The sequence below is a fragment of the Pelodiscus sinensis genome, chromosome 14 (genome assembly GCF_052426305.1).
Source record: "Pelodiscus sinensis isolate ZL-2025 chromosome 14, ASM5242630v1, whole genome shotgun sequence".
Taxonomy (NCBI): Eukaryota; Metazoa; Chordata; order Testudines; family Trionychidae; genus Pelodiscus; species Pelodiscus sinensis.
In genome coordinates this window covers 5,576,470-5,600,010 of record NC_143065.1, presented here as the reverse complement: position 1 = coordinate 5,600,010, position 23,541 = coordinate 5,576,470, and the positions used below count along the sequence as shown (strand labels likewise).

General features: G+C 42.2%; 1 protein-coding gene across 7 annotated transcripts in view; it reads right to left on the bottom strand.

The window, feature by feature from the left end:
* Positions 1-2,514: 2,514 nt before the first annotated feature.
* TLN2 (talin 2) overlaps positions 2,515-23,541 on the bottom strand; it is a 372,445-nt gene continuing 351,418 nt past the window's right edge. For all 7 annotated transcript variants that reach the window (XM_006127334.5, XM_075897670.2, XM_025186799.3 and 4 more), the window contains 5 exons: positions 16,810-16,935; positions 15,738-15,800; positions 15,475-15,657; positions 10,929-11,054; positions 2,515-7,728 (listed from right to left, as the gene is read on the bottom strand). In XM_006127334.5, coding sequence (XP_006127396.3) covers positions 7,600-7,728; positions 10,929-11,054; positions 15,475-15,657; positions 15,738-15,800; positions 16,810-16,935 — 627 coding nt within the window. In that variant the 3' untranslated portion in view covers positions 2,515-7,599. The remainder of the gene's footprint in view (positions 7,729-10,928; positions 11,055-15,474; positions 15,658-15,737; positions 15,801-16,809; positions 16,936-23,541) is intronic.

Below are 23,541 nucleotides of genomic sequence, written 5' to 3'. Positions count from 1 at the left end.
TGAGACTGTATCAAATGCCTTACTAAAGTCTAGGTGTACCACGTCCACCACTTCTCCCTTATCCACAAGTCTTGATATCCTATCAAAGAAAGCTATCAGATTGGTTTGACATGATTTGTTCTTTACAAATCCATACTGGCTGTTACCTGTCACCTTATTATCTTCCAGATATTTGCAGATGAATTCTTTAATTACTTGCTCCATTATTTTCCCTGGCAGAGAAGTTAAACTGATTGGTCTGTAGTTTCCTGGGTTGTTCTCATTTCACTTTTTATAAATGGGCACTAGATTTGCCCTTTTCCAATCTTCTAGAATCCCAACTTCCATGATTTTTCAAATATGATAGCTAATGGCTCAGATACCTCCTCTATCAGCTCCTTGAGTATTCTAGGAAGCATTTCATCAGGCCCTGGTCACTTGAAGACGTCTACCTTTTCTAAGTAATTTTTAACTTGTTAAACCTGCTAGCATTCACTATGTTAGGCATCCCATCACCATTAAACTTCTTGGTGAAAACCGAAACAAATAAATCATTAAGCACCTCTGCCATTTCCAACTTTGCTGTTATAGTTTCTCCCTCTTCATTGAGCAACGGGCCTACCCTGTCCTTGGTCTTTCTCTTGCTTCTAATATATCGTCTTCTTGTTACTCTTTATGTCTCTAGTTAGATTTAGCTTGTTTTGTGCCTTTGCCTTTCTAATCTTGCCCTTGCATTGCACACCTGTGTTTGCTTATATTCATCCTTTGTAACTTGACCTAGTTTCTACTTTTTATATGACTCCTTTTTGATTTTTAGCCCATGTAAGATCTCCTGGTTGATCCAAGGTGGACTCCTGCTGTACTTTCTATCTTTCCTATGCAGTGGAATAGTTTGCTTTTGGGCCCGTAATAATGTCCCTTTAAAAACCTGCCAACTCTCTTCAGTTGTTTTTCCTTAGTCTTGCTTAGCCATGCAGAAGTAGGGATGTAAGTGACTAGTTGACTACCCAATAAATATAAACTCCTCATGCCCCGTTGCCTCTATCAGAGAGACAACAATGAGGGGTAGGGGGAGAAGGAGCAGAGGCATCCTACTGCTGCACCTCTCCCTTTGAAATTTACAAGAGCTGCCCTCGGCTCTTGTACATTTCAAAGGGAGAGGCTTAGGAACAGGGACCTAACCAGTCCAGTGGGGCCTCTTCCTTTAAAATGTACAAGAGCCATGGGTTGCTCTTGTATATTTCAAAGAAAGAGGTGCAGAGGGATAGCGAGTGCGCCCCTTATCGAGTAGTCGATAGAAATTCCATTAACTACTTGATTAGTTGATTAATCAAAATTTAACATTCCTATGCAGAAAAGGAGAAAAAAGCAAACAAGCAAACTAAAGTAACTAAACAAATGTAATTTCAAAGAGTAGTAGAAGCATGACTAAGGGCACAGTTTAGCCTTTGGAACAAACCTCTCCACTCTAAAACCCAGGCTGTTTGCCAGGTGGGCATTTGGAAATGAGCTCTTTTTACACGGGGATAAGCCATTTTTATGGGGATAAGAGGAAGAGACAGTCAACACTGTGATACTGAGTACCTTGCCTCCTTCATTTTTTAAAAATACATTAAAAACTAAGTTTGCCAACAGCATAGCCCATGCTTCCTACCCTGTATGTAATATTCTTCTGGCCAATCACTGAAAGATGCATTTCCTAAACCTTTCTCCCCCAGTGGCTCAAGGAAGGAAGGAAGGGAGATTTACCTGCTAGCACTGGTACCATGCAAGTGTGGTCACAGACCATCCTGATAACCCGAACTTATTACTGGTATCTGCAGTCACAATGATTTCAAGACCATCAATGTAAAGATGGTCATGGCCAAGGGAAAGAGCAGACGTGCTTTTAGTGTAGGAAGAGTTGTTACTATAAATAGTCCCACCATTTATATCTATATATATGTTGCATCCAGGATGCTGTGGTACCATCTCCATATAAAATTTGACCCAGAAAAGTTTTGGTTAAGTGGAAGCAGTATTATGGCTAAGGACAAGAAAGAAAACCTCTAAACATACTCCAGCTATGGGTGTGTAATTCTGTTGTATATCACAACTGTACATTGATAACACTGGTTTCTTGCAAAAGGGTGATAAAGGCTACTTAGTGTCCATCTGATGTTATATCGCAGATCTAGCATGGCTTTAAATAAGCAATTTCCCTCCCACCCCCTTAATCTTTCAATAAAATATAGGGATGCCACACAGCTTGGATTCAGGGCAATGTGAAACTTTCCTGTCAGTCTTTGGGAAGGGTAATAGTGTAATCACCATAGTGTAATCACCATCAAGTGGGATTTGAACCTGGGCTCCCTAGAGTTCAGCATAGGAGCCTCTACACTTTGAGCTATAAAGCCAGTTGGCTCACAGCTAAGGCTGTAGAGCTCCCTTGTTCTTATCTCTTGCCATAAGTGGTCTAAGTGCCACTACATGGGACAGTGAACCACCCTAGGTATATGGGTTACAGTAGCTCAAGCCACACAAACACGCATGCAGTTCGTGGACATTCCTTTAAAAGTTTATTTTCGGTGCATACAAAAAATACTTTTTGTGGCAAGATAAACAGCATACATACAGTGTAACAGCACGGCTAAACCCCTTCATGCTTTTCTGTGTGGTTACAGCTCGAGCACAAAGCTGAGCTACAGAACAGGCGCTCACACCCACAAAGTTCAGGATGACTCGCAAGCACACCACTATAAAACTGTGTCACTCAGAAGGTTCTTCAGCTGCAATATTGTTCATAAAGTTAGCAAATTTCAGTAAGGAAAAATTCATAGTGGTTTGATTTTTTTTAAAGCAACAAAGGCAGAGCTAATTACTCACAACTCAATATATTACTCTATTGATGGGCAGGAATTCTTGCTATGCAAAGTTAAGTATCTTTCATGAGAACCACATTGCCACATGCAAATGAAATAAAGGACATGAGAAAATGTCAGGTTTATATCCTTGTCGTTTTTAGACTAAAAGATCCTTGGTTGCCTTACAAGGCAAGTTAGAACACAAAGATGCCATGGAGGTGTTAGACTTTTAAGAGGTGCATGATGAAGTTTGGCAGCTCTCTGCTTAATGTGGACAGGACATGCTATCCTGATGGTCAATGCCCAGTTTAGAATGGTTTTCTTGTTGTTCAAAGACAGAGATCCACTTACATTTCTCTAGTTCACAAAAATTGTAGCAAAGCTTTTATCCTATTTATTATCAATTGTATTCTTGCAGTGGTTAGTGTTAAGGATGGACGGTAGAGAAAAATCTCTACTCTAGCCACCACACTACTTTTCCATATCGTTCCTCAGTGGAGTGAAGGTCAGCAGTCCAGTAGCTTTCTCTCTTTTGCCATTTTGAATATAGAATATTCAATATTGCATCAACACTGGTAGCACCTACCCTTTCAGATTTCACTGCAGCATTAGTTAATATGCTAATTCCAGTGTAAATGGTGATCACTTATAGCAATCAGTAGTAGACTGGTCAAATGTATTACTTAAAAGTACTGACTTTATAGATGCTAAGTAAGTTCTATGAGAGCATAGCAAAATTGTGTAGTAAGTGACATTGCTGTAACAGGGAGTAACACACACTCTCACACACACACTTTCGAGCAGTGTATTTCTCTTTATATTGCTGCAATACAGAAAAGCTAGTTCCAAGATTAATACTGACTAGTGATGAGGAATAGAGTCTCCTGGAATTGTCCAAATTTTTTTTTACAAACTCAGAGAAATCAACAGTATACAAAAACTTTAACTTTTCTTAGCTTTTAAGTGCACACTGTAGAAACACAGGGCAGGAGCTTTTAATATACATAATAAGGCACAAAAAGCTCCAGGAGTAATGATCAAAAAAAGAATGGATTAGCCAGGGCACAATACACAAGATGTATTTCTTTGTGGCCTTCTCACCAGCATATACTGGGCCTGAGCTGTGTTTTTTAAGTAACGGGAGGCTGTTTATTTGCCAAGTAAATTTAAAAGACCATTTATGCCGAAATTCTGATAGATCCCACCATAGAAACTAGTCTGAAGATGCAGGAGATCAAAGGCAACTGGAGAAAAGGATGCAAGAGCTCAGTCTTCAACTTTTGTTTTAAAAATCTCTCCCCTACCCATTACTTTGTTGCTGGCCTAGAAAAAAGAAAACTTTAGACAAACTACAAAAAGTGTTCCCTCCAATTCCAACTCATTTTTGTGTAAAGCCACTCTAGAAGTGAGTTCCATATCCTGAACTACAGAACTTGTTTGTTATTTCAAAACTTAAAACCCAGATGAATAGGTAAACAAGAAAATAATGTCTAATTGCTACTCAATCCTCATCCTTACCTGAGATTTTGTGTTGCAACTCTCACTGTAATTAATTCAGTGCAGTTATTTGACAAACACCACAGATGTTCTATCTTTGATTTCAGTGTTATTATTAGTCCCAGAGATCAGAAAATGAAACACACTTCAGACGAGACTGTGGAATCAAGGACTCGCAACATTAAAAAAAAAAATCAAGCTGAAAAGCACTTCAGCTTGTTTTTCTGGATATTCCAAGTCTGTCTATATGGAAGTCTGTCAATCATGGCAAGGCAGGGAGTGACTCTATAGTGCATATCTTGCTGTGCAATAATGCCTGAAAGTCCCAGAATGCATCACAGCAGTATTCACAAGCAATGTAACAATGCAGCAAGCTATTGTACTACAGATTCACACGTTGGCTTGCTGTCCAGTAACCTGTGTAAGTCCCAAGTCTGAGTGCAGTTCACTTGTTGACGATAAAACACAGGAGAAAAAAGTCTGAGCAAAACAGTCTCTCAACCTAGAGCACTAAAATCAAGAAATAATCCCTCAAGTAGAATATTGAAATTAATCTCCCTCATATTTTTGACAAGGGGATGATTTTGACAGAAAATTTTCTATTATCTTGAAAAGATCCTAGCAGTACAATTTCTGTATACAATTTAATTTTACTGGGAGATTGACTTATTCTCTTCCTAAACCAGGGACATATTCTCACTGCACAATTAAAATGCTGTTATTGTACTACAGTGATCACAATGAAGCACTGGTACATTATTAGTGAAAACGTCACCTTGCTTGGAGTATTTTAAATTACAGAAAGTGAATACCCAGGGCATTTAAACACTCAAATAAAAATAATATATAGCATAAAAATAAATGGGCAAGACACAGACCACAATCTGTTCCCCCATTTTTTTTAAAAAGGTGACAGGAATGCTGATAATATCCAGGTAAGCAAAATAAAAAGCTACAAACTGGAAGCCTGACGTACAGAATAAGCAACAGATGCAGAAAGATTGGATAAGACAGTGTGTATTTAGCCCCTACAAAAATAAGCAGTGCTGCAGCCTTTCACGTTACTTAAAAATCTTAAATGAAAGGTTTTGTATTTTTAATATAGATGTCTTGTGCCACCACTCACTGCACAAAGGAATGGTGGCAATCTAACCAATACAGCTAGTGCTGGTGGTGTAAATTGTAGACTGGAATCTCACTCTTCTGGTAGTTGGAAGCAGAGAGGCTACTCAGAACTTTCAGTTTCATTTTACATGGTCTACAAAGTTAGGGCAGAGGCTCATTTTGGACACACTGAGGCAAATCCAGATTTGCTCCTATCAAGAGGATTCTGCTCAGGGCTTGCCAATTGCTCTCTCATCATTTACTGAGAATCTACAATTCTACTGAGTCTGAAATACTTCAGCATCAGAGAAGAGACACTAAAAAAAAAAACCCTCTTTATACATTTTCATATTTATTTTCTATTAATTTTTGTGATATATTTATACTAAAGTGACAAAATTTCAGATAGATATTAATTGATCGGGAGCATGTGCGACGCTTCCAGGCAAGGACCGAGCGTTGGGCAGTCAGGCGAAACGCCCCGCGTATGTCAGGATACCGACTTGGGAACCGTTATAACTCCAATACAGCCTACTGACCCGACCCCTACCTTTCCGCAAACTGCGCTCCGAGAGCATGTTTACACATCTTAGCCAAAAGGCCGAGAAGCAATACATGCAATGAGAATTTAAATTACCAATTTAGATACTGCTTACACAACAGTTATGAGTCCATGTGACAAGTACTTCAGCTGCTGCAACAAGGACAATTAAGTGGGTATGCCTCTAGCAAACCTGGCTCAGTTGGAAGCAGCACTAGGTATCTAAAATGGCAGCATGGCTTCCAGGAGGAGTGGAGCAGCAACATTCTTTGACCCAAATGGACTTTTTTTTTTGCTCAGAGTGTGTGTGCAGGAATGGGCATGTGCTGAGGAATCATGGATAAGAAACACCATATTCCTGTAGCTAGTCAAACAGGTAGCTTTTGCCAGTTCCAGTTTCTGCATGGTTTTTAATCCACACTGTGGGTTTATGCCACATCAGAGATTGAGAAAAATCACAGTACTTTTTGTAACTCAAGACATAAGCACGATTTCTGCTATCCTTTTTTCTGTAATGCAATTCCTTACACAGTTTCTAATGAAAATTAGGAAAATATTAACTCACAAGTATCCATACCTCAGATGTGCACAATTTCTTTTATATTTCAGAAAAGGGACTTTTCTAAAACAGCTATTAGTTTTTTCAAAACAAAACAAAAAACAATCCATCTAGATAAAAAAAAAATAGAAATAAAACACTTAAGAGAACAGCAAGAGTTCTGGTAGTCTTTTGTTGTACTAAGAATGTCTCTGCTTCAGCTGGCATACATTCTAGCAGAAATCCCATGGTTTGAGCCAGGTAAGATACCTTGAAAGGAGCTATTCAGTCCAATGTTAACTGAGTTTTTATGGATGTTCCTATTGTAAAAGTAGTCACACACTGAGAGGTATATAATTGAAAAAAAAATTCTTCATGAACTTGGTACTAAGACCGTGACGAGATTTCCATTTCTTGGGTTATTTGACCTTTGAAAAGAACGGACATGGTCATGTTTTGCAGGCCATGGAACTGTTACACTAAATACCGTACAAGCAAAAGCTGGTGGATACTGTGCAGGAACTAATAAAACTAGTGCAAACAGGTACAAAGAAGATCCCTCCCATGCTTGGGTGAACCAGCTTTATAACGCTGAAAGAGGACAAAAGCTCTTAGAACCCACACTTCGATGCCTTTTTCCTCTCAAACAAGTATTTACTTCTGCCTTGGTCTTCTTATTGGAGAAAAGAAATCTACTGGCTCCATAGTGGCAGATCACTATGATCAACAGTTTTCCTATTAATATTAACAAAGTCTTACAACAGGTCAAGGAACAATAAATAGATCAAGCTTAAGGAAATGACATAATACTGATTGTATAACCTTCTGGAAAAGGTGAGGCATTCTCTCCTGAGATACAGTGAGTCAGGGAAGGAAGGAACAGGATTGGTGGGCTTAACACTGTACCATCTATTTGATGAGCACGCATCTTGGCTGAACAGATGACAAAGGACAAACGTTTATTGCCCTTTGCTCACCGAAAGCTATTACAGGCAGTTTGTTTAGGGAAGTGGTTGGCATAGCAGAATAGTTAACTCTCTCTGTACTGTCCCCCTTGAGCTCATTTCGTTAAAAAAAAACCCTCACATCTCAGCAGTTTAGCCTTCATCTTCCCTCAATTCTGTGGGGAGAAATTTATACTGCTGTTGGCGGATCTGAGCCAGTTTTTTCCTGGCCTCTTCCAGCTCTCTTTCCTTCTTCAGCATTTCCTCCTGGGCTGCAATGATCTAGAGAAAAAAAGCAAGCCGTGTGACAGTCGAGAACAAGGGGAAAAAAAACAGCTGAGGATCTTCATTCCTTTCACAATGGGGTTCGTGACCACTGCACAACAGTTGTGAGGTGTGTTCCTGCAAAGCACGGCACCCACTGTCCCCAGTTCTGCAAAGCAGTCAAGCCTGTGAAGAATCCCACTGATTTCAATAGGACTCGTGGGCTCAAGTGCTTAAGCCAAGGAAGCCGTCATGAGATAAGAGGGATGGTCCTCTTGTGGATCAGTAACGGATTAAAACATAGGAAACAAAGGTCAGTTTTAAGAATGGGGAGAGGTGACTAGTGGTGTTCCCCAGGCTCCGTACTGGGATGGATCCTATTCAACATATTCATAAATGATCTGGAGAAATGGGTAATCAGTGAAATGCCAAAGTTTGCAAATGATACAAAACTACTCAAGATAAGGAGAGAAGTATAAGGGATCTCACAAAGCTGGGTAATTGGGCAACAAAATGGTAGATAAAATTCTATGTTGGTACTGTAAATGCAAAGCAATGCATATTAGAAACTATAATCCCAATTACATGTATCAAATGCTGGATGGGATCTCAAGAGAGACCTTGGAGCCACTGTGGATAGTTCTCTGAAAACATCCACTCAGGGTACGTCTAAACTACATGGCTCCGTCGACGGAGCCATGTAGATTTGTTGTTTTGGCAAAGGCAAATGAAGCCGCGATTTAAATGATCGCGGCTTCATTTAAATTTACATGGCTGCCGCGCTGAGCCGACAAACAGCTGATCAGCTGTTTGTCCGCTCAGCGCACTAGTCTGGACACTCCCCTGCCGACATCAAAGCCCTTTGTCGGCAGCCCCGGTAAACCTCATCCCACAAGGAATAACGGGGCTGCCGACAAAGGGCTTTGATGTCGACAGGGGGAGCGTCCAGACTAGCGCGCTGAGCTGACAAACAGCTGATCAGCTGTTTGTCGGCTCAGCGCGGCAGCCATGTACATTTAAATGAAGTCGCGATCATTTAAATCGCGGCTTCATTTGCCTTTGCCTGTGTGTCTAATCTACATGCCTCTGACGACAGAGGCACGTAGTCTAGACACAGCCTCAGTTTGCAGCGGCAATCAACACAGGGAAGAGAATATTGGGAATCCGAGTGCTTCTCTAGAACTCCATGGGATGTGCACGTCTGCATGCAGATTTAGGTGCCCCATCTCAAAAAAGATATATTGGAATTGGAAAAATGTACAGAAAAGGGCAACACAAACTATTAGGGGTATGAAGCAGCTTCTACATGAGGAAAGAGATCAATAAATCCAGGACTCTTTAGAAAAGAGATGAGGGTTCAATAAAGCGTTCGATAAGTTCATGGAGGACAGGGCCATCAAGGGCTACTAGCCAGGATGGGCAGGAATGGTGTCCCTAGACTCTGTTTGTCAGAAGCTGGGAATGGGTGAGAGGGGAGGGATCACTTGATGATTCCCTGTTCTGTTCCTTCCCTCTGGGGCACCGGGCACTGGCCTGTCAGAAGACAGAAATCAGGGATCAAGCCACTAAAGCACATTGTTAGTTCCCAGCCTCTTCCATGAGGGCTGGATTATGAAAGAGGCTTTAAGGCTAAAGCCTGGGTCTTGGGATGCAGCCACTAACGGCCCAGCATGCTGCAGCACAGCCTGGGCGGGGTGGGGTGGACGAGGGGCTCTGCACACTGCCGTTCCCTCCGGACACCCCGCTGCAGGTTCCACCTCTGCCACTTTCATTGGATGGGAGTCATGGCCAATGGGAGCATGGGGAGGGTGCCTGCAAGTGCAGGGCTGTGCAGAGCCACTTGTTCTCCCCTGGGAGCTGGACTAGTCCCCCAATCCTCCACCCCCTTCCACTCAGTCACCCCCACATCACTCCTGCAATCCACCTCTCGCCCAGAGCCTGCACCCTCCCCCTGCGCCCTCCTTCCCGCCCAGAGCCTGCACCCTCCCCCTGCGCCCTCCCTCCCGCCCAGAGCCTGCACCCTCCCCCTGCGCCCTACCTCCCGCCCCGAGCCTGCACCCTCCCCCTGCGCCCTACCTCCCGCCCCGAGCCTGCACCCTCCCCCTGCGCCCTACCTCCCGCCCGGAGCCTGCACCCTCCCCCTGCGCCCTCCCTCCCGCCCCGAGCCTGCACTCTCCCCCTGCGCCCTACCTCCCGCCCAGAGCCTGCACCCTCCCCCTGCGCCCTACCTCCCGCCCCGAGCCTGCACCCTCCCCCTGCGCCCTACCTCCCGCCCAGAGCCTGCACCCTCCCCCTGCGCCCTCCCTCCCGCCCAGAGCCTGCACCCTCCCCCTGCGCCCTACCTCCCGCCCCGAGCCTGCACTCTCCCCCTGCGCCCTACCTCCCGCCCCGAGCCTGCACCCTCCCCCTGCGCCCTACCTCCTGCCCAGAGCCTGCACCCTTCCCCCTGTGCCCTACCTCCTGCCCAGAACCCACACCTTTCCCCTGCTCCCCGGAAGCCCTCTTCCACACAATGAACTCCTAATTTTTGGTCCCACACTAGAGCCTAGGGGGTCCCACAAAAATCTACTAGCCCCTGAGCTCCAGAATAGTTAATCTGGCTCTGTCTTCAGAGGTCCCTAAGTATAGGAAAAACCAGCTATTCCACCATCCAACTATGGACTACTATGCAGGGCAGTAATCAGACACATCTCAGAACAAACTAGTTGTAAAACAAAGGTAGGTGGAAACAAGCCAAGGAGAGTAGGAGAAATCAGTCTGAGCTGTTTCTCCTCTTTTGGAGTCTGTTGGATCCCCAGTCACAAAGGGGACACCGACTGTGAACCTATCCTGCAACACTTCATAATGCAATATACTGAGAAACGTTCATTTTCCTGCCTCTCTGCAGGAGCACCACAGGAGAGAGCTGGGAGATCCTGCTGTGCTGTAAAACACTAAGGAATGGTTTTCATTATTTTTCAGGCATCACTTTAACAATAGGAAGGGATACATGAAGATCTTACACTGTGGCAACAACACTCACGATGCCCAGTGTGGAACAGAGCGTTGCCTATTCTCTGTATGCACTATTTGTCCATGTGCCCATAACAGAGGATATGACAGCAAATAGTTTACAATGGCGTTTCATGCAGTGCTGCACGAATCTAGTAACGTGTTACATAAGGTATATTTCTGAGACACACATTTTTCTGACTGTGGCTCTGGATGTTCATACCAACCTGAGCAATGCCACCCACAAACTTGGTTTTGACCACCACGTCATCGTCATCAGCTTTCCTAAACGCTGCTTTCTGGGCTGCCCTGACAAGATTGTCGGATGCTCGTTTGACAGCGTTCCCTGCAGCCTAGAGAGGAGATAAAAGGAATTTAGTCGCAATAATAATAATATATGGAGATATACCTCTCTCACAGAACTAGAAGGGACCTTGAGAGGTCAGTGAGTCCAGTCCCCTGCCCTCATGGCAGGACCAAGTACCATCCCTGACAGATTTGCCCCAGATCACTAAATGGCCCCCTCAAGGATTGAACTCACAACCCTGGGTTTAGCAGACCAATGCTCAAACCAGCGAGCTATTCCTCAGCATATACATAGGTCCCTTTCTGGGCAGGAGACAGAGCTCCACTCAACTCCACAAACAGGACACTTGTCTTCCTCGTTGAACACCAAATGCACTTTTACCCATCACGCTGTACTGTGAACATGAACTTGGATAATTCTGTGGGTCTGTGACTCAATGTAGGGCGCCATGTACAACGTATGAATTACTGTTGGTGTTGTAAAAAGGCTGTATCACTGAGTGACTCCATGGACGTGGAGTCAACCATTTGCTATCATGGCTGATGTCAAGTTCCTTTCAGATCACACTCCTAAGCTCCAGACAAGTCAGACCCCTGCTGACTAATGACTAGAGATGGTGGTCAATGACTCAGCTTGTCTGTGGAGTGGTGCTCCTCTGTAACCCATTCCGAGATCACGGATGTCAGGATGGAGGCAGATGACCGGGGCGTCTTGGTAAAGGTAGCACAGGAGCGTGGCGTGGGATCTCAGCTTGCTGGGGAGCTCATGGAGAGGGACTGACCGTAAGATGGAGGTGTAGCTGCAGCCTTCCTTTTAGCTTCCCTGGAGACTTGCATTGAGCACACCACGAGAACAGTTTTAGGTGGGCGCCTCTAACTTTCTGAGTCAGCCCATGCAAGGAGCTACATACAGATCACTGCCCTGGACTATTTCCCTCCTTGAAGCAAAAGCTGCACCCAGAGTACCTATCAATTAAGTGGCATTGACGCCTCTTGGGTCAGATTTTGAAGCCTGGTGCTTTTGATTTTGCCATCTTGTTAGAGCTCCTGTATGTGGTTATGGGTCAGGCCTATAAACAAATATCTGACTAAAACATGTTATTTGTTCGTGCCAACTGGCATACAGCTATTACTTAACGATACCAGTAACTACTGCACACCAATGCTAGTCCAGCGTGCAGAGAATCAGACTGTAACGGCAGAGGTCCCATCTTGTTGCCCCGGGAGATAAAAAGGAACGGAAGGACTGCAGGACATGCTCCTGTATGCCCTCATTTTGGGTACAGGCGTGGCCCCCCCAGACACTACTAATCAAAAAGAATCCGATGTAGCATGCACGGGGCACGTGTGCAGAAAGAGAAAATTCATATAGACAATCATTCAAAGAAGAACTAAGATGATTCACATGCATTTTCATTTCCCCAGACTCCGAATATAGCTGCTTCCAAAACAGTGTTCAAAATGAACGTAGCTCAAACTCCTTCTCCAAAACCTTGTCTGCATGCTGCATGCATGGGTGTCAAAGAAGAAACCAGGACATTCCAGCTCCCATATCAACCCTATTGATTAAGGCTCCTTGAAGACATGGATGTTATTGGCAGAGCCAGCAGAGGAACCCAGATGCTTGCCAAAGACACCAACACAAAATATTTGAAATGCACTAACCCAGTAGTTCTGCTATAGTAAAGGGCATTGCGGCCAAGGGGAAAGTGATGTTCCCATTTTCAAACCTCCTCCACTGCTTGGTGAATAAACTATTCAAAGCTTGTGCTTGAACCCTGAAAAGAAACTTTTCCAGGGCTCTTGGGCCTGCCCCCTTGAGCTTTGTGTTTAACTATATTCTATGTTCATGTAATAACATTTGCTACGGTAACCCAAATGCCCTGATCTTCCAGGATAGGCAGGCAGAACATGATCAATACTAGCATTCTGTCCTCTTTTGTAGACATTATTCTGCTTTGAAAGTTCCTCCAGCCCCATCTTGGCACTCAGATACTAATGTGGGGATTCATTAGAAAGAGAACAATCCTCCAGTCATTGATGCATGCCCACGACTGAGACAAGCCCATCCAAAATGAGCCCCTAATCAACTGCCAAAACTGCTCCAGTTCCACCCGCATCCGGGCAGGGATAATATCACAAAGGCTTTGTTTTCTATTTAAACCACCACAGAGTCTTACATTTGCCTCAAGCTTTGACCAAGATTGAAATCATGGTTCTATTTTGAAAAATGACCAAAAACAATAGACTCCCCTTGCTCAGATATCTGCACTAAGTCATAATTGCTGATTTTAGTAACTAAAGTAAACGGACTGGTTTTTGTTCCCCAAAAATTTAGAACCAGCTATTAGAACATTGACTGAGACTGCAGGGCAAGGAGTCAGTGAAAGCTGCAGTAAAATTCCCTTCACACTGAACAGTCCCTGGAACCTATTAACTACTTATGCTAAATAACCTTGTATACAGCTGTGAGTCTGAATGAGTTTCCCAGTTCTGAAGAGCTCTGTGTAAGCTCAAAAGCTTTTCTCTCCAACATAAGTAGGTCGAATAAAAGATACTGCCTCAGATGCCTTGTCTCTCTAATATTTGAGACTGACACAGCTACCACACCACTGCGTGCGGTAACAGATGCAGTCATTTCTAACCTGAGCACATTTCAATTGTACATCCTCAAGACAAGAAGGTTAATACGCCAGGTGTTAGCGCAGCTACCGCTGAGATAAACTCTGTCCAAAGGGGACACTCCACATGAAATCAAAAAAACTTTTACAAAAAGCGAATTAAGTTAGTTCTGATCCTAAGCCGGATTCTGTAGTTTCTCTGCCAATGTTAGTGGTCTTACAACCATTTTCTTATTTTAGAATGTTCTCTCCTCTCTTGCTGTCTGTTAGAGCCACATGACCTTATTAACAACAATTAACGCCCTGAACACTTGCATGATTAATGTCGTCCCCCTGAAGGATTTTCCTGCTGACCAATAGCAATCTGGCATTTCAAGTTTCCACAGGGTGATCACCACTTGCTTCACCACGGTCAGTGAAGCTCTTATTCCGATGTCCCTGGGGTTTGCTTGGCACACAGACCCAGGAGCATGGCCTTGTGCATCTGAAAGTTCTGCAGCCACTGCTAGTCATCCCAAGCCTGCATTATGATGTGATTCCACCAGTCACTGATGATTTCTAGGGCACTTCCCTTTCTTACAACAATGCAGAGCTGTGTAGGCTAGGGATGTTAAAATTAGATGAATCAACAAATTGAATAGTTGATGGATTAGTCGATAAGGGCGCTTCCTCTTTGAAATGTAGCAAGAGCCTGCCCAGCTGCTGCTACATTTCAAAGGCAGAAGTGTCGTGCAGTGTCCCGCCTTGGACATTTCAAAGACTGAAACGCCTCGTGGAGCCCAGGGCCAGCGAGTCCCTCACTGCCCCAGGCTCCATATGGACCCTCTGCTCTGCCCCGCCCTTGCTCCCTCTTTCTCATAGAGCAGGCTGTAGTGCAGGCTCCATGCTTCTATCAGAGATGGCAAGACAGCAAGGAGAGTTGTTCAGGCTTGTGGTTTTTTTTTTTTTTTTTTTAAAAGAGGTGAGAAAATTACAGGGCACTAAAAGATTGACCCAGCATTGTTCAGGTCCTTAACTCAAATCAGTTTTGTTTTTTGGAAAATAAAATGAAAAATGTCCATGCTTCCTTCAAACCCTTGCTCTGAGGCGGGGCTGGGGATGAGGGCATCAGGATTCAGGCTGACCTAGGGAGAGAGGACTAACCCAGCCCCGTCACCGCAGCAGCTCAGGACCAGGTGAGAAGCGCTTGTTCATGGCTGCTTCAGCTCCAATGGCACAGCTGGGGGAGGGGTACATATCTCCCCTCGTCTGGGGGGGACAGAAACTCTCAAATATAAACATGTGCACGAGTGTCTGCAACTGAATACACAAAGAGAACAGTAACGCCAACTAGACATGAAGCACTATCAAGAATCACACAGTAAACAAACTGAAAAGATAATTGCTCCCAATATCTTTCAGTGATGGTGAACTGCACTGTTACTTCTGACATCTGGCACTATAACGTTTTCTGACACTTTGATTTTGGGTGCATTATCGACATGCAAGATGGTGCACATTGTTATTGATTCTGAGATACTGAGATGAGCAGAGTTTCCTCTGATCACTGTATCCTCTGTCAGCTGGTGTGAGGTGCAGATGAAAATGTAAAGTAGTCTATCAAAAAGTTGAACCATCTCCAAGGAAATGGCTAAAATCATCACAGTGAGCTAGAACAAGCTCCAAATGCTGATTAACAATGGCAGCCTTGGTTAACACAACCTATTCCATTACTGGAGAAGATAAAACCCATGGTTTTTTTCAGGTAATGTTCTGAAGCTATTGGCTGAATTCTGGATTTGTTGGAAAGGTGTGATGGGACTGTTCCATAGCTCTGAAACGTACTTTACGTTAGGAACTCTGTTACCTGTAGTCTTCTCATGGCTTCAGAGTCTTGATCAGCCTTCACTTTGCAAGCCACAAGCAGCTGTGCTGTAGAAGCTGCAACTTGTTTGGCAGATGAGATGAGTTTTTCCTCACTAGCATGACCTTGTACAGAGGCATTAGCTGCCTCACACAGATTGCTGGTTGCAGCCGCCACCATTCGGGCCTAGGAGTCAATAGCTAAAGTCAACGAGAGTTCTAATTTCTTGCAGACTTTCAAGGGGCAGAAAAATAGAAGCTACTCACAGCAGAAATAAGTCCCTGAGACCACTGTCCATCATCTGCTGCATTTGCAGGGATAGCTCCAACCTGAAAGAATAATTCAGATACTTGCTTACAGTGAAATATAAAATGCAATTGCTTTACCTTGATTTGCATTCAAAGACCAGAACCATCTGAAATCAAAGTCTTATGTACACATCCCTTCCCTCCAGTTTACTTCGGTGTACACTCAACAATGACACAAGACAATTTCTGACATATTTCTATGCTAACATGAGTTAGTAGTTCCCAGACTCTGGCATATATCTCTGTACTAGCCAGGGTTTTCTGACTGATATTCTAGGAGCTCCCCATCCACTAGAGATGCAAAATCCCATTTAATTGCCTACTGTTCCAGAACAATTGCTTTGTAAACATGGTGGAACCAAACACAAGTTCCCTGGAAAGTCTTGCTGAACAAGATAAAATAGCTCTTTTATCCCAGGGCTCAATGGCACAGTCTTCTCAGAATCAGTGTTTAAATATAATTAGAAACCACAAATATAAAACAATGGTAGTCCTATGACAAACTAGTCTCATAAACAAACAAGCTGGATGCGGTTGAGATTTAAGTCCTATTCAACTTAAGTGAATTAGATTAAAAAAAAGAAATGGAAGTGAAATGGAATAAAAAACTCTCAATGCAAATGGATATAGGGACATTTTGTAAGCACTTTAATTGTCCTGAGGCACCCCGAGACACAATTAGTGAAGCCCTCTGCTAATTTGGACCAGAATGTTATTGTTTATGGCTCTGTTTCTCTTTAAATCCTAAAGTGTATTATGGGGCCATACACAACAAGCCTGGTCCTTCATGGAGTGAAACACATTTCTTAATAAGAAACAGCTGAGACATTTGAAAGCCAAATATCTAATTATGTTTGCTATGTTTAAACAAGCAGACTTTTCAACCAACCTGGGCCAGGGCTCACAATCCAACAGATTATGACATATTTATTAGTCAATCCAGAATGCATTCCATACATAGAAAAGTTAAGATGCTACATGCTTTACAATTTAAAATACTTCCTCTGTGTTGAATGTCCTGTTCACCCACCTTTCCTTGAGCCACCAGCTCCCTCTGGGCTGCCGAGGCCGACTTGACTAGGGCGCTAGTAGCAGCTGCAATGGATTTAGCTGCTTCTAGGATCTGTTCTTCAAAATCCAGAGTCTCGTCAGCTTGCTATAACCAAAACAGAACAGTGTCACACACAATTCAGAACAAAGGGGTTTCTCTTCAGTCTCCAGGAAACATTTTCTTTCCTCAGTTTGGATTCTGTAATCCAGCTACACAGAGACAAAGAAGCACCAATACCTTATCTGCACGTTACAAAGCACTTTCCTGGGGCCTAAATTAAGAGACATCAGCATTAACTACTGGAAATCAACACAAATATTAACTTGAAAGTAATGTTGCCCTCGTGGCCAACCTTGTGTAATATTTATAGTAACAGATTTTATTTAAATACCCCGCAAGCTATTTCAGTGCCTAACACTGAGTTTCTGGTATCCCCGGGAAGAATTAAAAACTATTAACGAAATACAGATAAAGCAGTAGCCTGAAATGGAATTCTTGCTTTCCCATACAATACTATTTTTGTAGTATCAAAAAGTGGTTTGTTTGTGATTATTAGCATTTGTTAAACAAAGCACATAGATAATTAGCAAATATAATAAGGGGAATGCATAAAAGCTTTAAAAAAATGACAGCTCTAATGTTATCACTATGCTTTGTTCATCTGTAATGAAAAGCATGACACAGTTATCAAAGTAAGCCCATTAATTTAATTGCTTTTTGTCAGCTGCATAATTTCCCTGACAGTAAATAGTGAAAAGCAGTTCAGTGCAGTCCTCTTAGAGTTATGAAATGCTGAAGGTCTGTCCGGATCCATTTAAACTGCTAAACCCACTTTGTAACAAGAATGTCCTGAACAGGAAGATTAACTTCTCCTAATATTTCTCACTAGACAAAAGAAACTATTGCTCTGCAATATTAGTTTCCTAAACCCGGCCTTAACGTGAATAAAACAACACAAACAAAAACGTAAGCCTATGGAGGCTCTGCTTTGAGCATGTGTTATCATCCCCCACCTACTCCTAGCTTCCGTGTGTTATTCCTTTCAAAACAAATACAAGCACTGCAGTACGTAAATGAGGGGGGGTGTATGTTATTTGTTGGTTTTCTTTGGTTTTTACTTAGACTATAGCCAAGAAAAGTCATATGTTAAAGGGCACGGAAAGCAGAAAGACCAGTGGGGGCATTAGGGCACAATAAGTGTGATGTGTCCCCTCACAGGATTCCTTGAGAGAGATGGGTCTTTTCAGATCTGTTTTCCTGAAATCCATGCGAGTACAGCGCTCTCATATCACAAACTCTTCCAAATGAGGTTAAACTGCATTTTGAGATAAAATACATAATATTCAGATTCTTTTAATATTTCTGATAACTTAGCAGGATGTGGGGAAATAACAAACAAAGGACATGGTTATTCCTTCTCCTTTACGCACACTATTGTGACCTCAATATTCTAATAAGAAAGCAAGTTCACATCTGATGAAACAGAATTTTTCACACGAGCCTGGTATGTAATGTATTATTAGACCAGTGACCATGATCATTAACAAAGGCACTGGTTTTAATGACAAGATATTACATTAATGTCTTTCAAAGTGAATCTGATTTCTGGTAGTACCCACTCTGCTTTTGCGACTGAACCTTTCTTAAGTTGTATTTAACTGAGATTTAAATATCTTTGTTGTAGGGACCCTACACTCACTGTTGTAAGTGACTAAAAAGTACCACACACGACGAATCACTACATTATCACATTTCACTCCTCCATTCAGAACAGCTTAATACTTGGTGACCTTCAAGTGGTTTGTTTCTGGACAAGGGATATTAGATATACAGAACCGTCAGGATTCATCTGGAGATCTTTTCTTTGGAGACAGTAAAACAAGAACTGTGAATAGGAAAAGTCCAACAACCAACCCAAAATGCTCCAAAATTGCCGTGCCTAAACAGTTACAATTTATTTACTACTCTAATTACCATGTTTCAAATCCCACTCTAAGGTTGCACAGAACTGCAAGCCATGTTGTGGAGAGTTTGTTCACATTTTCGGAAGTGTTCAGCATCCAAAATTGTGCGGGCAGATTTTCAAATGGGCCCAGGAGCCTGTAGCTGAGCACTTCATTATGGGGGTCTAAATGAGAGCACGGTATTTTTGAAAATAGACCATTCCTGCATTTCTCTACGTTGTCCTTTACAGAAGGAAAAGGCATATTTAATATCAGACCCTTGTTTTTAGGCAGGTTGCCCTTTTCTAAATCAGGGGTCTAGAAAGTGTAGTTATTTTCATGCCACAGTTCATCTGTAAAGAGCTAACTTGGTATGCAGGTGAAAGTCACAAACAAAAACCACTTTTGTGAGGCGCTCTCATTCTAATTCTCTGTGGCACACTTCAAAACTGCCAGACAGGGGCCTTAAGAGTTAAAAGGGGCTCAAGGCTGAAGTAACCAGAGCATAGCACATCCAATAAGAATTATCTTGGGAAGCTGGTATAGAGAAACATGCAACTTCTGCTGTGTAATGATAATATTGGATGTCACCTTAAAGGACGAGATAAAAGAACAAGAGCTGCCTACTAAATGCAGAATATTTGCCATTACTAATTAGGATCGGCACATGTGTACATCTGTACAAAAGGGTTATGATAAGGAATTACCATGTTAATGAAACAAATCATCTTAGCAGATGGATTTCTGGCCATGTTTGTAGCGCAACACCATCACAACTATCGTATCTAAACAATAACTGAAGTGGACTATGGTTTCTGCAACAGGACTCAAATGTTGTTAATCTCTTACGTTGACTACTAGCACAAAGGGCACAGTTTGACACCAGAGGGCCTAAATCAGTCAGTATCCTATTTTAAAAACATGTTTAGGTGAATTTGTCTCTCTTGCAGGAAAAATCAGTGCAAAAAAGCCAAGCCTCATGGGAACAGGAAGTGAAAAATTGCAGCACATATTTCTGCCAATTGCAATGCTACTATTTCCAGTTTGGAGCCTCTGCAAAGAGCACAGCACTAATTTCACCTCAACATCTGATGGTTTGGGGAAAAGGAGCAGCATCCACTGTAGAGAAAGTGGAGACCAGCAATTCCATCTTGATTACAGCTGAAATCCAAATTCAAGTACCAAGTAGAGGAAGGTTAGTACGTTGCTCCCTCTACCTTTCACTTATGCTTCTCTGATGTGTCACAGTACAGTGTTAGTCACTCATTTTTAAGAAAAACACTGTTTTGGACTGGAATTATGGACCTTGTTTCCAAAATAGTGGAAGCATCCATGAGCCAAAAGCCATTTAATTTCCTTATACCAATAGTAATATATGCACTATTCTTTCAATGACCGTGCTGTAAGGAAGTGAATGCTATTAGCTGATTCAGCTATTCAGCTAACAGTTCAGCAACTATTTTTATGTCAGATTTTATTTATTCACACAGCCTAATAACATTTTCACTGTCATGGCTCTGCAATATGGACACCAATATCAGGGCTGGACAGCTTTTCCAAATAGCACTTTTAACTATTGAATTAGAAATACCTCTACAACATGAAACATCACTTCAAAATACCTTACACGTTTCCAGAGTTGCAGAGATCCAACAACAGAAGGGGAAGAATTCAGTCACTGTACACGATTCATTCAGCACAGCATGATGTGCTCAGTGTTGGCCATATAAATACCACATAAAAATGATTACAGGCTGAACCTCGCTAGTCCGGTACTCTCAGACCTGACCCCTGCTGAATCAGAGAATTTGCTGAACCACAGGAGGTCAATGCCATCTAGCAGCATTATCTACCCTCCTACTGCTTACTGGATCCTTAGAAAACATTTCGGGGTCAGTTAGAGCTAAAGATCAGCGCAGAACACTGAGAGCCAGGACTGAGGGCTGTAAACACACTTTATGGAACTGCTGGAAACTTGTCCACTTGATAAGTGGCCATCAGTCTAACTTAAATCATGTGGGACCACAGATGTTGTCCGACCAGAGAGTGGCAGATTAGGGAGGTTCAACCTGTAGTTGAAAAAGAATGGAAGGGGAAATCACATCTCACATCATGGTACAGCTACTAAGATACTGCTACACAGGGCCAGGAATAAGACCTAGCATGGGAATGGATAGCTAGGCACTACAGCTGTCTGGAAAACTGGGCTTTTCCCCCTCTGCAGAAAATTTCAGTTTTTTCAAAAAAGTAAACCTCAGATTTTCAGTCAGCTCAACACTTCTTAGTGTTCAAGATTGTTCTCAAATTAAGCAATTCTCAGAATGCCAGATCATAAAACCAGACTTCCTGACATGTGTGACACGAAATTCCATTGTTTGCCATCACAAGGGACTCACTAAAGATTTAATTTTGGTGATTTTTTTAAACCAAGTTCATGAAACTTGACATAATGTTTAAAAAATCCAAGGTCAACCAACATCCATTTCCACAAACTTAGGCTAATAAACTCATCTTTATGCTTTGGTGGTACAGGTTTGATTGGTGGGTAGGTGGAGGGAGAAATAGTCTGCAACATGAGATCACAAAAAATAAACACAAATTACTAGTCCAACTACAAAATGGTGTAGGATAAAACATTATGTCACAAAACGCTGATAAAACCACTGTGCTGTTAGTTTTTGAAGAGTCAGAGACAGATGTTTTTGTATTCCATTACTTTTAACCAGTTTCCTACAGATCCTTCACGTACAATGGACAGCATGAATAAGATGTAGGATCAATAGCAGAATGAGTGAACCACCATAAACTTGTTGCCAGCAGTCATGAAAGACAAACCATATTTCTTTTGAAGTGCCTCTCAGTTTTAATTTAATAAAGAGACAGCAACAAAGGTAAGTTACAAAAGAGCCAGGTAAACACAAGAGACCACTCCTATGAGATTCAGTACTTGGATGGCTGCTGCCTATTAGACCCTATGGAACTTATACATCTCCTGAGAGCAGCCCTAATCAGAACACTTCACCGTATGTGTTTTTTAAAAATCATATTAGAATGAGAGTCTGCAGGAAGTCTTCTAAATCTGCTTGTGATTTAAAGTATTCCTTCATATTGCCTTATACTACTTTATAAACCCCCGGAGACAGGGCAGGACACTATAGGAATATGTTTGATATATAGTTGGATTAAATAACAACCTAATATATCAAACATATCACACAGAGCCCTGCAGAAAAGGCATCCAGGTTTGATTCACCTTGGGGGGGAAAACTGCTGAAGGCTAACAGCAGGGAATTGTCATCGACAGCTAAAGACACAACCTCTTGCTTAGGATCTGAAGGCATAAGTCTGCACAGAGGCACGAAGAGTGCACCAACAGGAATATAATGCACATACAGCCATGGTCTCTGGTGATGTACCTAAGCCACAACATTGTTTTCCTATAACTATTTTTCCATTGTAAGAGTTAATGAAACACATCATTTTTAATTCCACAAAATAAATTCCCCCCTTTTTTCTTTTATGTTTTGAGTAGTTATTTTGTACCAGGTGCTATCTTGAGAAATCAAGAGTCCAAGTTATATTAGAACAGGCAACATGAGGCCCCCGAGCAAAACACATTCAATCCACCAAGAAAGACAGCACGATCAGTGTAAATTCATAACTGGGTTGTAAAGGACATATCACCAGCCATAACCTGTTTTATTTAATGAACAGAAAAGTTCTTACAGCTTAGCAGACCATTTTCCCCCTTGAACACCACAATTAAAATCCAAGACCGTTTGTATTACACCTGAAAGAGGAACAGATAAGGAGTGTCCTCCTCAAAATACTTTTTGATACACAAGCTCAGAATAAGACAAATACTAAAACATCATCTGGACATTATACTAGTAGTCGGAGCGTTTAAGCTTTTGAAAGGTGAGAGATTGTATCTGTTCTGTAACCAGGCAGTTATGAATTAATTCAGAAAGAATGTACAGAAATACAACGGGGTTGAGGTGCAGATAAGAGATAAGAGAAATGGAATAAAAAATAAAGGTTATACAATGATGGAATCGAAGTACTGCAGCGCAATTATAAAATTAGGAAAAGTGTTAGCTTTATTGTTTCATTTCCATAGATTAATCAAGTGGAACACAGACAAAGCTAAAATAGTAAGCAACTCTCCCTCCCCCCAAAACCACAAGAATTTTGGAAGGGATCCAGATCCTAAGACTTCAGGATGTAAATGCTTCTCTAATTAAGAGTGGTGAGGAAGAAACTTTCCCAGCACGCTGGGGTCTACTGCAGGCTCTCCTGCAATGTTTCTCTGTGGCTAATGGCCACCACTCGAGGCAGGATTCTGAACTAGATGGACCAGAGTTGCTATGTTTCTATATCTGGTGGACTGTGTATAAGAAAACAGATGGTGTGTAATTACTAGTTTAGATCTGAGTGTCAGAGATTCCCCTTTGATCCAGAAGTTTAAGACAGAATGATCCAACTTTGAGTTACCTAAAACATTCTTCCCCCTAAAGGCAGTAGCTCCTAATCTGTGTTGAAACACATTGATGGGACAGTGACAGGAAGCTCACATTGATGCTGTTCTCTGCTCTGTGGATAAACCAAGGGTTTGAAATGTCCAGTGCAGTCAGTCCAGCACATTTCACTTTTATTACTGCAAATGTTTGTGAAAGAGAAACTGAATTATGAGTGATGGAAGTTTGATTACAAAGTGAAATATAACTCAAGAAATATGAATGTATTTTCCAAAAAATTACTAAGAAAG